The sequence below is a fragment of the Rhipicephalus microplus genome, chromosome 3 (assembly GCF_043290135.1).
Source record: "Rhipicephalus microplus isolate Deutch F79 chromosome 3, USDA_Rmic, whole genome shotgun sequence".
Taxonomy (NCBI): Eukaryota; Metazoa; Arthropoda; class Arachnida; order Ixodida; family Ixodidae; genus Rhipicephalus; species Rhipicephalus microplus.
Window position 1 is genome coordinate 14566711 of NC_134702.1, and position 15485 is coordinate 14582195.

The window sequence follows — 15485 nt, forward strand, 5'->3', positions numbered from 1 at the left end:
GGCTCAAAAACATGATCATTTAAGCTTTCAAACCGAGTTTTCGAAATAGGCGTTGCTGGTAAGAACTCCACCAGCAGTGCAAGTGCGCAAATTGTTGGAGCAACCGGCACTCGGAAGTTCGCATACGTTGCGAATCCCACCAGACTGTCTCTGATTAATTTCTTTATACTCCCAGAAATAATGGAGTACATCATTGACGTGCTGATGTTACGAGCAGCGTGCAATATACTGCCCACATGTCACCACTGTGCTACAGTGAAGCACATACTGTTTTCCGCAGGCACACATTTTAGCTGATCATAATACCGTTTTATTGCAATAGCAGTTATATAAACACTCGCGGCTGGATTTTGCCGTTGGCGTCATTCATCGTGTATGCATACATATCTATATATATAAAAATTCAAGAAAGAAAATAATCTAGAAAAACTCTCTAGTGCGCGGAATCTATCCTCCAACCTCTGAATTGTGAGTGCGAGGCGTGAGCCACTGAACCACGAAAAAACACCTCCTTTAAAGTTCATACGGCAAGCTAATTATATAGCGATGGACATCTCAGGGAAACTATTATCGTGTTTTCAGCATTACCAGTGAGATGGCGCAATGAGTGTGCATCGCCAGATTGTCACAACGTGGTGGCGCGCACTCTCATCTCCCACGCGTACTTTGCCCCGCAAAGAGGGGCGCTTTCGTGTGCGCTCGCTTATCTCGCGGTGGGGACAATCGTATGCCTTGGGCTTTGACCAGAACGCTTTTGTTGTCGTTACTGGGTGCAGAATGGTCACTGCACTCATAGCTAAGGGAGAGTTTGCAGAAAGGGCACGCTTTTCAAACACAGCAAAGTGACAACAGAGGTGCTTATTTGAATTCATCTGTACCTGTGAATACGTTTCGTGCATCATTTGTGCGTGAGAGACGTGGGGCACATTTCGATCTGCTTCCCATTCTTCGCGTGACCTTTCAATTTGTTGCTATCGCATTTATTGCTTCGCCTTTGCAGCAAAGCTGTGACTTTTTTCTTTTCAATTTAATTTTGACGCTGTAAGTATTGAGGCTGGGGTGCTTCAGCTGCCACTCATTGATATCGTTACAGTACAAGTGGCTCCTAAAGGCTGTCGTTTCCGCGTTTTTGTGGTGAAATCGGGATCCGGAATCACCACATTGCACCCAAAGTTTTGAATTATTCAGACTGGTGCTCACTGCCATTCCAAATTATCCACGCAAACATACATTACAAAATACCGGACCGTGGAAATTCTTCAAATTAAGCGGAATTTGCTCTTAATGCTTGTTATCCGCACATACATCAAGGAACGCAAGGTATAAGTTAGCTTTTTTACAGTCATTTCTCATGCGCAGAGTGAGGCAGCGGCCGTGTTTTGTCAATAATCCTGTTGTTGACGGTTTGTTTTGATGCTTTGGTGGTAGCTTGCTACAATATTGGTGACTTGCTACAATGTCAATGTCGTCAAGCAAGGCTGCCACGAAGTTTGCAAAGTGCGTCATAGCACACGCTTCTGGGTGTCCCTCGAGGTGTCAGCAGATACCACTGTCACGGTTAAATAGCAGATTGCAAGAAAATAAAGCCGTGAAATGCTTTTATAGAGTGCGCAGGTGGTGTGGAGACAGCTGGCTGTAGACAGTGCCATCAACCACCGAATTAGCGAAATGCAACAAAAAAGCCATTTCAAAACAATGTGTGTATATCGATTGCGAAATGTTAAGCTACCTAACTTTTTTTTTTGCATTACAGCATTTTTTGCTCATCACGAAAAAAGTTTTGGTAAAATTTGCCCGGCATAATAAATGTGCCCCCCAACTTTGCTTCGATTTTTCCGGTAGAAGTGTGTTCATTATGCAAGTATATACGGTACTTACGTGTTCATCCAGAAAATGAAGTTGTATTGGAGTAATAGACTTTCATTTTTTTTCCCTGATACTTATGATTGTTCAGTGTTCCGTCAATTTTAACATTTTTTTCAGTTCCATCGTATTGAAATTAATGAGCTTTTACTTTACTATGAAATGCGTGTCACAGCATTTGCTACATATTGCCACGCAATATTATACACTAATATTATACACAATATTATACATCTAACATAACATCCAAAGCATCCCTGAAAAAAAACTGAATTATGACATGAATCACAAATGTGTTTAGCCATCTCTGTTTTTCATTATGCAGAACACGACATTGAGCATTCAACAACCAGAAATAATTCTTTATGAAGGTAAGCCCTACAATTTTCTTTCGCCTGATTTTTGCAGTGGTTGTTCCATTTAAGCAGCAATTTCATTTAGGAGAGTTTTGTTTAATAGGAGTCTACTATAGATACACATAAAACCAAATGAATAATGGATTTCAGTTAAGTACCATATTAAAGTTATTCTGATATATACATACTCATTCAAGTTTCATTCATACAAAGCCAGCTAGCAATGAACCCAGCCAAACAGTACTGTAACTTGCCCATTTTAATTGAAACACAAAATCATTCAAGTAAATGTAAATGAAAATGGGAAAAAAATCTTGCCACAGGCGAGACCTGACCATACTCATTCACATTACGGGTACAGTCCTACCCATGTATTGGCTGTGGTACTGTTTTCCCATTCTGTTTCTTGGAACCTCCACAATCTATGGTTATGGTTTTAAACTGCTGACTCGGAGGTTGTGGGACTGAATTTTGGCCGTGGCCACTGCATTTTCTATGAAGGTAAGAATACTTGAGGCCTTTGTACTTAGATTTAGTTGTACAATTTAGGACACACTTTTTCCTTAGTAGCGTATCATGAGAAGTCGTTCTACTGCACCAATGTGTTCGCATGTGTTCGCATTCGGTCTAGGAGCTTTTGCTTCTTGTGCTGCCTCAGACATGCAAGTTTTCACACTATTGGGTGTCTCTATTGAAAACTGTTCTAGCTAACCCTAGCTATCTTTGATAGCATGCCACATAACAAAACACTAGATTGCACCCTTCATCATCTGCTATGATCATGCCTTATGGGGCTGGCTAATATTTCCAGGGATACAATTAATACAGCTATGATACTCAAGTAACAGCATATATAACAATATAATATTTAGTTGGATTTAACGTCCTAAAACCGAAATATGAATGTAAGAGATGTGTTGGAGGGCTCGAGAAATTTCGATGTTGCCGCAATACGAGAATGTGATGAGGTGAAGGATACCTCAAATTTGAAGGATACTCTTTTAATCGAACGTTGACTGTGTCTTTGAAAAGTTTGATCATAGCGGAGCTTGAAATACAGCTTTGTCGCAACATGAGAATGTGATGAGGTGGAGTAAAATGAAAATTTGAAGGTTTTATTTTGCATTTGTTCTTGGGGAGTTAAATTGTTCGAAAAGTAAAAGTTCCAGTGCGAATCAAATCGAACAGCAAACACTGTTCAACAAATATTCAGAATTTCGAATATTTGCACACCCCTTATGTTATGTTTTAAAAACAGAACTTTTCTCTTTTATTTTTTTTTTATTACATACTGCAGTCCTATAAGGACCAAGCAGGAGGGCAGATGGGAAAGTTACATGTATCGCATGGTAGCGGTGAATACATATCAATTAGCATGTTTTGGTCATACACACAAACAGTATAGATATATAAACAAATACACACATACGTACATTTATACACACATTTTCAGGTAAAAAAAACGTTGCACAGTGCAAAACTCATTGTAAACTAGAAAGTTGCAACGATCACACTGTCTCAAGGTCAAGCAAACAAAACCATTAAACCATTAAACAAAACCATTTTGGCGGCACTTTAGCAGACCTGCAGTCATAGCTTTTTCTATGGAATGTTTTGTTCACTTCAGTGAAACACCATATGTTTTTCTTTTTCAGAGAGGCTCCTTGAGGCACTGTATTCAAAGGAGTTTGAGGTGGAGCACTCAGCTTTACCAGTATTGAAAAACGAGGAGCTCGGTAAGGATGAAAACGGATCCTTAATTGAAGAAGACACAGAATCCGAAAGGGCTAGACTAAGATCAGTCGTTGCAAAGTTGCCTCAGGTAAGTACATCTCTTTTTTTTTTGTGTGTCTAATTACTGTGTATTCAAGTGCATTTTCCTTTACATGTTAAGGTTGCAATAATGATACGTCCCGCTTCCTACAGTATCGCGGTACCAACACTTGCAATCTGGTACACCGTACACATTTATGGCTATTTTTCCCATGCTTACTTGCTCCCAGAAAACATGATTATTCGACAACAACGTTCATTCAATTGTTAAACTGGGGCTAGCGTGGTCCATTTTCCAGCCTCAAAATTTTAAGTGAACAAGAGAAGTTGAGACGCATGCATGAATGAGAGCTGTAGCTGCCTACCACAGCAGCTTTTATGCAGTACTCAGCTGCCCATGTAACCCACTTGCGCTCTGTTTGGGTAACAGCAAATCATCCACCACAATTGATTCAACGGTTACGGTGCTCGGCTGCTGGCCTGAAGATCGCGGGTACGATCCCGGCAGCGGCAGTCGCATTTAGCGGAGACAAAAGGTTAGAGTTGTGTACTGTGCGATGTCAGTGCGCGTTGAAGAACCTCGGATGGTGAGGTCGAAACTTCCGTAGCCCTTCGCTGCGGCGTCCTTCATAATCATGTCGTAATTTTGGGTCGCAGCACCCTAGATATTATGGGGTACCAGCAAGTCACCGTGTGTTACTCCCAGGACGGCTCATCACACCAACATCGTGATGCAAAGTGCCAGTCTAATTTGCTCACCTGCCATCTGGCCATCACACGGTAATTTCACATGTGCAGACGAATATCACGGAGGCAGTCATTGTCAAAAGCCCCCCCCCCCCTCAAAGAAGTGGTGGAAGCTATTTCAGAGAAGCCACTGTTGTGTAAAGAAGGCTAGCTAAGGTATCTTGATATTAGCTTAGAAGCTACTCTGCTTTAAAGGAGTGCAGTGAAATCACTGAGTAAGAATGCCTGAGTAAGAAAGCTTGTAACGTTATGGCTTAGGTATATTTCAAAAAGATGTTTTAAAAATATTTCCTTGTGTTATGGTTTTGTTTTCTTTCAGACAACATGCATAAAAGTGGAGGGGGCATCTGTCAAGATTCTCCAGGAAAACTGGCAAAAGTATGTCAATATTCTGCTGTCAGGCAAAAAAAGGGTGATCTCCTACAAATGACAGTTTATACAATCTATGTGTGTCGATAGATTTGTTACAGGGAAAGCAGTGCATTGTATAAACTGTTCATGCAACTTAAGATTCTTTTCATTATGACGTTGGCTCATTAGTCAGCCATTTCTTCATGATCTTGCAATGTACAATCTTGGCACAGACCTTTTTAATTCGACAATATCAGTCAGATCTGGTTGACAGATCTCACTTTCAAAGGAAATACCTTTTACACTATTTTAACAGTCACTTGACAGAAGAGAATGAACTGAACATTTCCATCTTCATAAGAAAAGAGAGGCATGCAAGCACGGATACAGTAGAAGAGATCAAGACAACACAAATACATCTCATCATCAAGGCCTGATAAATTAATAGTTGTCGCGAATTTGTAAGCCAGCCATCTGTTAGTTTGCATAGAGATGAGTTGAAATGCCCAACGAATTATCTCTCGCATAAACCTCCGACATATGCCATAGTGACAGGTGGCTCTCCTCCTCTCCAGCATGCGCAGATAAGTTTTTATGTCTACTTTCTGTTCCATGCAGTGTGCCTTCTCATTTGATGAGAAGTTTTTATTGTCTTTGTCTTTCTTGCATAAGTGTTTGCACGCCCACCTACTTTTATCATGAATCCATGCCCACTAACTCAACTTTCTGTGGTTCTACAGCAAAAGCTGTTATGAGATCACAACTCGGGTCACGTGCGGCGCCGTAGTTGTCTGCAGCCACCGCCAGTGTCCGTAACCACTATCCTAGTACCCAGGACACAGTGGGGCTCCAACCCAAGTCCGCTGTGTGCCAGCCCAGTATGCTACCGCTGAGCCATGGCAGTACTTGGGACTTGTTCGCAAACTTGCCTTAGGCAGGTTTGATGTCAGGAATGGAATCGCGTTAATATGAGTAATAAAGTGTTTTAGAACAGCAAAAGAACAACCAGGCGGCAAACAATTCGAATAGCGTAACGAGTGAGTCGTCGAATGCTCAAACCCATTACAAACGCTTGTTCTTGACTGACTGTGGTGCATAATCACTTCAGGCATAAGTCCTCATCGTCGTCAGGCACTACATGAACAATTGGCACAAAATTCATTTCAATTGTTCAACGGATACCACGCTTCTCAGAAGAATGACGAAAAATAGTGTAGCAAATACCGGCCTACTGCCCAGAAATTATAATTATTAATGCCATAGTGGGTACCCAGCAAGTATGGTTGCAGCAGTTACCCAATGAATGTTTAGAAAAGGCTCTGAAAGGCTGCTCTTCTAGCTTTCGCTCTGACTGCTGTGCTTTTCGTGCTGGCCCGGTGTTTTTTTTTTTTTTTTTTTTTGCACGAGTAAGAGGGAAGTTGTAATCTTGCATTACACTGGTCTTTGCAGGGCCTTCCTGAAAAGCTTGATCCTCTTGAATACAGTTTTTTTCTTGAGTACAACTTTTTCACAAGTCTTTTCCAAATGTTTTTGAATTTCTGCATCATGCTTGCCCACTTTTACCAGCACATAAATGTAGAGCCATCCTAAATGAAGTTCTGCCATGTCATACAGCATTCCAGCTCTTATAAACAGGTTCTTTTGTCCAGAGTGCAAGAGAGCAATTTTTCTGTGCTCTCTGGCACTTTTATTTTAGTTTGCCGTGCAAACTATGAAAGCTAACTTCATTTGTAAAAGTGTACGAATTAAAAGAAATGTTCACATTATTTGATAGTGCCGGCAAGTGATATTCTGTATGTATGCAGTAAGTTGACATTACGGTAAGTATTGGAATATGCATATGTTAACTCGAATGTTGTTTATGATTCCTGTAGTAGTTACATAAAAATCTGGGCTAAATGTAAAAGCCACTCTTGGATAACTGAGCCACACCTCAAACTTGCAGAGGCCTATTTCTTGAGGCAAATGCCTTCACTGCTGAGCTGCTACAGGACTCTACACAGAGCTGCTTTGCCACATGTATGCTAACCCTGTCCAACGTGGCTATCACTGGTGACCAATTCCAGCTTGTTGCACTTACAAGGGCAGAAGCCACTGGCAAGGTGAGGCATTTCACCTTCAAAAGCTTTCTCCCAACCCATGAATGGATGCAGTAACTGGGATGCTTTCAGGGACTGATGTGACGTGTCAGTCACCCAAAACGTGCTATGACAACATAAAATATTTAAGAATACGCCTTTTTAGTTTACCAGCAAATGCCAGCTGCGTTCAAAAGACCGAGTCAGAGCTCGCGTTTTACAAAAAAGTATATTTTCAATTCAGACATTACAAACATTTCATGTACGTAAAAATATTTTAAGCTCAGATACAGTTCACAATAATGACGACTAAAAAGTAAATTGTGCTACAAATACATATTTATTTATTTATTTATTTGTTTATTTGACAATACTGCTAACTCAAGGTCGAGTCCATTGCACAGTGGGGTTACAATCAAGAATGACGCGTAGAACTTTAGTAGTGTAGAATGAAGACAATACAAAGCAAAAAACCTAACACAACTCGTTAGGCAAAACAGAAGCACAAAATTAATAATGACAAGATGTATGTATATGCAGAGTGGCTCCTTTAATGCATGCATTAAAGAATATTCAAGAATTCAGTCCTTTCATATTTACCAAGTTTGTTTACAGCATGGTTTTTTTCTGCATGTGCGGCCAGTGTGTGACTTTCCTTCGGTCAAATGTTTTATGAAACATAATTTATTGCCATTTTCAGCTTCACCATGATCAAGTTGACGTGAGCATGAAGGTCGCTTCACTGCGAACCGCTTACTCAGAGGATGAACTGCGGCACTGGGTTCAGCTGTTGTCCTCATTGTCACAGCGGCAAAGTAAACGAGAGCATGCGCCGCGTTCTCCAAGGGCTTTACTCCAAAGGCACGTAGCTAATTACACATCTAATTTATTATGTGCACTATGTGTCAAATGCCCACAGTGTACTTCGATAGTGATATTTATTGTGAATTAAAAAAACTGCAAGTAAATCACACTTGGTTCTTCCTAAATTATTTATAGCAACTTTATTATTGTTTTTTCTCTCTTTTAAGCCACAAGTGTGTTGAAAAGTTCATGAATACAGTCTGATTCCTTCAACATCATTTTAAACATGCAGGTTTTCTTCTTTGAGGATGCTTATGCGTGCTTCCGCTGAACTCGAGGAAATCTCGGTCTCAGTTAGAACTGCAGGTTGTGAACCTGTCGCTGCTGGAGTGCTACGTGCTAGGCTCAATGCTGATGTGGGATCACTGTTAAATACTGGTAATGTCCTGTTTTGAAGCTTGCACGTAGACAGCAGTTACTTTTGTGCATGAACTGTCGTAACCCACCTGGTTATGCAAAGTGACTCCTTGAAGTTGTTTATACCGCTTATTGCTAGAATATTTTTATGTTGTTTACATGTAAGCATCTTGCAGTATTACATAGTGTGCGATCGCGTAGTATGTCGTGACTGCTCGAGTAATCCTACGAATACAGCTTACATGAATAAACAATGCCGGGAAACAGTTTAGGCTTCTCTGAAAAAAAAACATACAAGTTCACAAAATTGCCAACCCTGTAAGCTGCCACTAGGAAAGAAAGTGCAGTTTTACTGTCTTTTTTTATTTTCTCATTTTGTTTTCTTTCTTTCTTTTTCACGTTTGTTTCAGGAAAAGACCAAGCTGCAAACCCAGAGCTAAGGTGTGCATATTTATACATTAATTCATAAAATGTGCTGGCATTAGTAAAACAAATTATATTAGTAAAATAGTCGTCACATGTAAATCATTCAATTGTTCGTTAATGTCCATGGTGCTGATGAACAGCTCTAGGCCTTAGTAAAGGTGAAGTTTTATTGCACAAAGAACAGAAATAGAATGAAAAAACGCTCAACCCAAATAAAGGCAGTTACACAAAGATGTAGCAGAAAAAAATGAATGTTCCTAAAGTGTGTTCTCTACATTAGGTCTTGTTAATTTTATCTTATACACCTGGAATAGTAGAAGCATCGTGAATTATCAGAATAGTAAAAGCGTTACAATTGAATATGCAGCTCTGAAGTTATGTTGGAGACTGCTTGGTGCACACTGGGGCCCTGCGATTCGTTGAAGCCACAACAGCTGAAGAAGAGCCATGTTTGGAATGTTCCGTTCTCTATTGGCATGATGCTACTGAAGGTTTGTTTTACTCGCATAATTGCCTGCCTCTATCCATAAATTGACACCGGATATTTTTCTATAGTTTGGAAAAGGAACATCACATTTATTCTGGAAGAGTTTGGGGGAATCACTTATTTTTGTAAATATTATTCCATGATGAAATATGCTGTCTTATTTTTTGCACAAACAGACTACTTCTACTTTTGCATTCGAACTAACTCTAGTAAAAACACAATGTTCTACCCTCATTGTTTTTGCATACTTTGTAATTTTAAAACCACACAATGCCTTCAAATTATGCAACAAACATATGGCTGTAAATACTGCAGCACGCTTTCTGTAACTCAAACTAAGTGGGAGAATTGATGATACGTCCATTTAATGCCACACTTCTTAAATTTTTCTCTGATACTGGGCATTTCTTGCTGCAGAAATGTTTCTCAGAATTTGGAAAAGCTGCGACATCCTTTACTGGACAAACGGTATGCTATACAGGAGCTTATGCTATTGAGAAAGAAAGAAGGAACACAGGAAACAGTGGCCACACACAGCCCCGCCACGGTGGTCTAGTGGCTAAGGTACTCGGCTGCTAACCCGCAGGTCGCGGGATCGAATCCCGGCTGTGGCGGCTGCATTTCCGATGGAGGCGGAAATGTTGTAGGCCCGTGTACTCAGATTTGGGTGCACGTTAAAGAACCCCAGGTGGTCGAAATTTCCGGAGCCCTCCACTACGGCGTCTCTCATAATCATGTAGTGGTTTTGGGACGTTAAACCCCACAAATCAATCAATCAATCAATCAGTGGCCACACACACGGGCGCATCAAAGTGCAGGAATACTGGAACTTAGGTGCACTCTAAAGAACCCTAGGTGGTCTATAACAATCTATAACCTCCTGCTATGACGTAGCTCATAATTACGTTAGTTAGAACTAAGAGGCAGTAAGAATAAAGGTTGCAGGTTCGGTCCCTGCTGGCAGCAAGGTATCTTTTTTGTCCACTTTGCTTCACATTTGTATTAAAATTGCCGTAAATACCATCCTCTATACTTTTCTTGGCAATATTGTCTGTTAGTTATCATTAGCATGGTGTCTAATGCAGGGCAACGACCACTTTAAATTCTCCTTCGGTCTTTAATTCGTAATTATGTGATTTAGCCCATAAAGCCTCAAAATTGGTGTTTTTTATGCTTAGCTTCTGCTTTCTGGCCTCTTCAGCATCAACACAGTTATTTAATGCATTTAGCATTTTGGTTTTCTGGACTAGTTGGTACATGATAACACAGTGAAGGGTTTTCTAGCATGTTACAATGCGAGTATGAGAAGAAGAGAAACGCACAGGACAGAAACTGGTGGAGCCTTTGTCCTGTGCGTTTGTCTTCTTTTAATGCTAGCATCGTAGCTTGCTGGAAACTCTTCACTGTGTCATCATGTAGCTACATAGTCTACTCCGACCACTGTGAACTAACTGAGGTTCCTTTTTTTTGTGTGTGTGTTTCTACTAGACTCGGCATAGCAGCTCAGACCTGCGCATTCAGTGCATGCTGGGAGGTGTCCATGCAGAAGTCAACCCTCTTGTCACTGGCCTGCTGCAGCACTGGTCGTCCAAGCTGCAGGCCAGGGCTGTGAAACACGAAGCTAAGCAGCCAGCCGTCTCAGAGTCCAAACAGGTGTACCTTCCTTTTACATCATCATTGTTATCATCATTGTCAGCCTGACGGCACCTACTGCCAAGTAAAGGCCTTTCCCTTGTTCGGCCAATCAACCCGGTCATGTGCTTGCTGCGGCAGCGTTACATCTGTAAACTTCCTAATCTCATCTCCCCACCTAACCTTCCGTGTCCCCTTGGCACGTTTGACTTCTCACCCATGACTGTCACATAGCCGATAATGCACTCCCTCGCCAGAGAAGGATTGGCCACCCTGCTGCAGTATTTAGCCACCACCTCCCACATAAGCGCACCGATTAACCTTTCTCGTATGTGCAAGCATAAATACCTCATTTGTCAAATCCCTGTCATGGAGTGGATGGATGGATGGATGGATGGATGGATATGGCTGTACCCTTTAGATCGGGCGGTGGCTAGCGCCACCAAGCCGTAATACTTAATGAACTCAAAACTATATTTATTTATTTTTTCCTTAAAAAGTGAGTTTGAGGATTCGTACTTTGCAGTGAAGAGTTTAATTTTCACTCGTGCCTTGACTTTAGCCACCAATCAGATAACCTCCTTCTAGTTAAGTCTACTTGCTTAAAGTCTATTTTGCCCTCCCGGTCCCTAAACCCCAGTGCTTTGAAAAACTCTGCGCCATCATCCTGAACTATAGGGTGAAGCCCTTTACAGAACATTATCAAGTGCTCGGCAGTTTCTTCTTCCTCTCCACACGCACTGCATACTGTGTCTACCCCTTCGTATTTGGCCCGATATGTCTTGGTTCGCAGTACTCCCGTCCTTGCCTCAAACAGTAGAGAACTACCCCGAGTATTATCATAGATCCTTTCCTTGGCAATTTCCTGCTTAAAAGTTCGATAGATCTCTAGTGCGGACTTCTTAATCATGCCCATTTTCCACATGTCAGTCTCCGTTTCCTTCACTTTCTTCTTAACCGATAGTTCTTTTTGGTTTGGCCACCTGCTGTTTTCTAAGTATTTACCAGTCAACTTCCTGGTTCGCTTCCTCCATTTTGTATCGACATTCTTCATGTACAAGTAGCTGAAAACCTTCCTAGCCCAACGCTCCTCCTTCATTTCTCTCAATCGCTTCTCAAATTTTATCTTGCTGCTAGCTTCCCTGCCCTCAAATGATGTCCATCCCATATCACCTTGGACTCCCTGATTTGGTGTATTCCCGTGAGCTCCTAAAGCAAGCCTACCTATTCCACGTTGCTTAATTTCTAATCTTGCTTGAACTTCTGATCTCATGCACAAGACCGCATTGCCGAACGTCAGCCCAGGAACCATGACCCCTTTCCATATTCCTCTCACAACATCATACCTATTGTAATTCCACAGTGCCCTACTTTTCATCACTGCTGCATTCCTGTTACCTTTAGTCGTCACGTATATTTCGTGTTCCCTCAGGTACTCGGTCACATTGCTTATCCATACGCCCAGATATTTGTATTTATCTGTTATCTCTAGCGTGACGTCCTGTATCCTAAGCTCACTACCTTCGTTGTCATTGAAAATCATGACTGCTGATTTTTTCTTACTGAATTTAAAATCTAACCTATCTCCCTCATTACCGCAGATGTCCATCAATCTCTGCAAATCTTCCTTGTTGTTGGCCATTAGCACTATATCATCTGCGTACATTAATGCTGGTAGTGCCTGATCAATAAGTTTTCCTTGTTTGACTAAAGAGAGGTTGAAGCCCAGCCCACTTCCCTCTAATTTTGCCTCTAATCCTTGTAGGTACATCATGAATAATAAGGGTGACAGGGGGCACCCCTGCCTAAGCCCCCGTTTTACCTCTGCAGGCTTGGATACCTGTTTTTCCCACTTTATAACTACCTTGTTACCTTTATAGATACCCTTTAAAAGATTAGTGACATGTTCCACGCCTAGTGTGTCCAGTATTCCCCACAATTCCTCTTGAACCACGCTATCGTACGCTCTCTAGATATCCAAGAATGCTAGCCACAGGGGCCTGTGTTCCTTTTCTGCTATTTCGATGCACTGCGTCAGTGAGAACAGATTATCTTCCAACCTCCTGTCTTTCCGAAACCCATTCTGCAGTTCCCCCAGCACCCCCTCATCTTCTATCCATGCCTGCAGTCTTTCCTTTATAATCTGCATCGCCAGCCTGTAGACCACTGATGTCACTGTTATAGGACGGTAGTTGTTTATGTCAGCTTTGTCCCCCTTTCCTTTATAGATCATGCTCATCCCGCTAAGTTTCCATCCATCGGGAACTTCACCATCGATTATTATTTTGCTCACTACCTCTCTCAAAGCCTGCTTAGACTTCGGACCTAATGTCTTTATCAGCCTAATTGGAATGCCATCTGGGCCTGTTGATGTACTACTAGGAACCCTTTTCTCAGCCCTTTCCCACTCTCGTTGTGAAAATGGAGCCATTGCACCACTTGATTCGTCCTTGTCTATTGTGGTGCATAAAGTATTTCTTTGTTGAAATTTTTCTGTCACCCTTGCTCTTATATATTCAATAGCTTCGTCCCCTTCTAGCCTGGCACCTTGGGCTGTAGTTATAAAACTCTGCTCTAGGCTCGTCTCATTTCTTAGGGAGTTTAGATGGTTCCGAAATTTCGCAGCTGCCTTTCTATCGTTTTTATGTACTTCTGCCAGCCACTGAGCTCCCTTTCTTCTAATCTTTTCATTGATCAGAAGGGATGCAGCCCTTCTACATCTTGGAAAGGTTTCCCATTTCCTTTCAACATCATCTGTCGGTTCACCCCGCTGCTTAGCATGTCTGTGTTCTCTAGAGGCTTCCTGACGTTTTGCTATGGCTCTCTTAACTTCCTCATCCCACCAACTTTTGGGTTTGTGTCTTCTTTTCCGGGGTGACTTGTTACGCGTCTTAGCAAGCTCTAGCTCAAAGAGTCTAATTAGATTCATGTATGTCCACACTGTCTTATTATCCTCCGTGATTACTTTCTCAATTTGTTTAGTGGCTATTTCAATTTGCCTTTCTGAATAAAAATTTTCCTGTAGTTGCTCATCGTGTCTCCTTCCCACTTTCACTGCTCTTCCAAAACTTAGCTTGATACGTTTGTGATCACTACCCAGACTTCTGGAGCCACCTTCATCTATGTGCATTCCCCTGAGCTTATCATACATCCTATGTGACATCAGTGCATAATCTATCGTCGACTGCAGCCTTTCTACCTCCCATGTTATTTGCCCTTCACACTTCTCGGTACTGTTGCAAATGATCAAATCAAGCCTTTCACACATATCCATGATCATTTTGCCTGTCGGGTCGGTATACCCATCTATATCTTCTATGTGCGCATTCATGTCTCCTAGTATAATTATCTCGCACTCTCTTCCTAACTCCTGAATGTCCTTTGATATACACTCTACCATTGCCTGGTTTTCCTCTCTGGCCTTTGCTTCCGTCCACAAGTACACGAAACCAAGGAGTGTCATTTGACCTGCCACTTTCCCTTTTAGCCATAAATGTTCCTTGCACTCCTGCTTGACCCTTTGCCAGTCTGTACTTTTATGAATGAATGCCCCAATACCACCCCCCTTTCTGCTGCCTTCTGTTCTATTACAATATTCCCACGCGTAGTCCGGATTGTTCGGAGGTTGTTCCATTTCCCTGAGATGTGTTTCTACAAAACCGTATACCATCGGCCTCTCTTCCCTTAGCTGTTCTTCTATCTCTTCCCACTTCAGCCTGTTCCTACCACCCTGCATGTTAATATACCCTATGTCTGAATGGGCTTGGCGCTCGTGGCTACGTCTATTTATGCCCCGGACTCTACCTATCTTAGACATTGGTGTCACTTTGGAATCGTATCTGTCCATAACACCTGTCGAAGAGTCTCCCTGGTTGTTTTCCTCGTTACTAGCTATCCTGCACCCCGAAGGGCTTGCTTGCCCCCAAAAAAAGCTACTGCGCGTCCTGCAAGTCGCCAGAGTGCGTCTCGAGTAGCAGCGCCATCCAGAGGCAAAGCTGAGACAGAGAAAGATGAGGTGCCATGAAAAAGGCACTTGTGAACCAAGAACAACAATGCTAGTTAGCAGAGAAAACATTCATCCACTAATTATGTAACTCCCACAGCGTCTTGCTGCACAAGCAAATGTGAATACATCCCACTCATGACACCAAACATTTTATTTCGCAGTGCTTGGCTCAAAGGGTAGCGAATGAACTCTTGTTACGAGCACGCGTAAATGCCTCATTTGTCAGGCCGCCATTAGGGATTGTGCCGAAACCATCTTGGATACCATAAAGAGTCGTTCTACAGGTAATGTGCAAAGGTATAGCATCAGTTTGCTTGTGCATCGCCCACATTCATGAAATGAAAAGCAACCATGACTAGTTTTCTTTTATGCAGCAGAAGTTTGTTACCGTAATTCAAACTCTGTTTAGTTGACCTTACTACAGTTAATTCAAACTGATGCCCTGATCCCGGCACAGCCCTGTGTATTTCTGTGGGGGAAAACTGCAGATAATTCAAACATGTCGGTATCCACGAATAATTCGAATTGGATGTTCTGGGTTTTCA

The 15485-nt window shown here is 41.9% G+C and overlaps 1 protein-coding gene across 1 annotated transcript in view; it reads left to right on the forward strand.

Annotated features, from left to right (window-relative positions):
- hob (bridge-like lipid transfer protein family member hobbit) overlaps positions 1-15485 on the forward strand; it is an 86168-nt gene that overhangs the window by 8715 nt on the left and 61968 nt on the right. Inside the window, exons 8-16 of the mRNA XM_037433008.2 lie at positions 2189-2234; positions 3875-4041; positions 5059-5117; positions 7036-7192; positions 7869-8029; positions 8265-8410; positions 8800-8830; positions 9183-9306; positions 10791-10955. Coding sequence (XP_037288905.2) covers positions 2189-2234; positions 3875-4041; positions 5059-5117; positions 7036-7192; positions 7869-8029; positions 8265-8410; positions 8800-8830; positions 9183-9306; positions 10791-10955 — 1056 coding nt within the window. The remainder of the gene's footprint in view (positions 1-2188; positions 2235-3874; positions 4042-5058; positions 5118-7035; positions 7193-7868; positions 8030-8264; positions 8411-8799; positions 8831-9182; positions 9307-10790; positions 10956-15485) is intronic.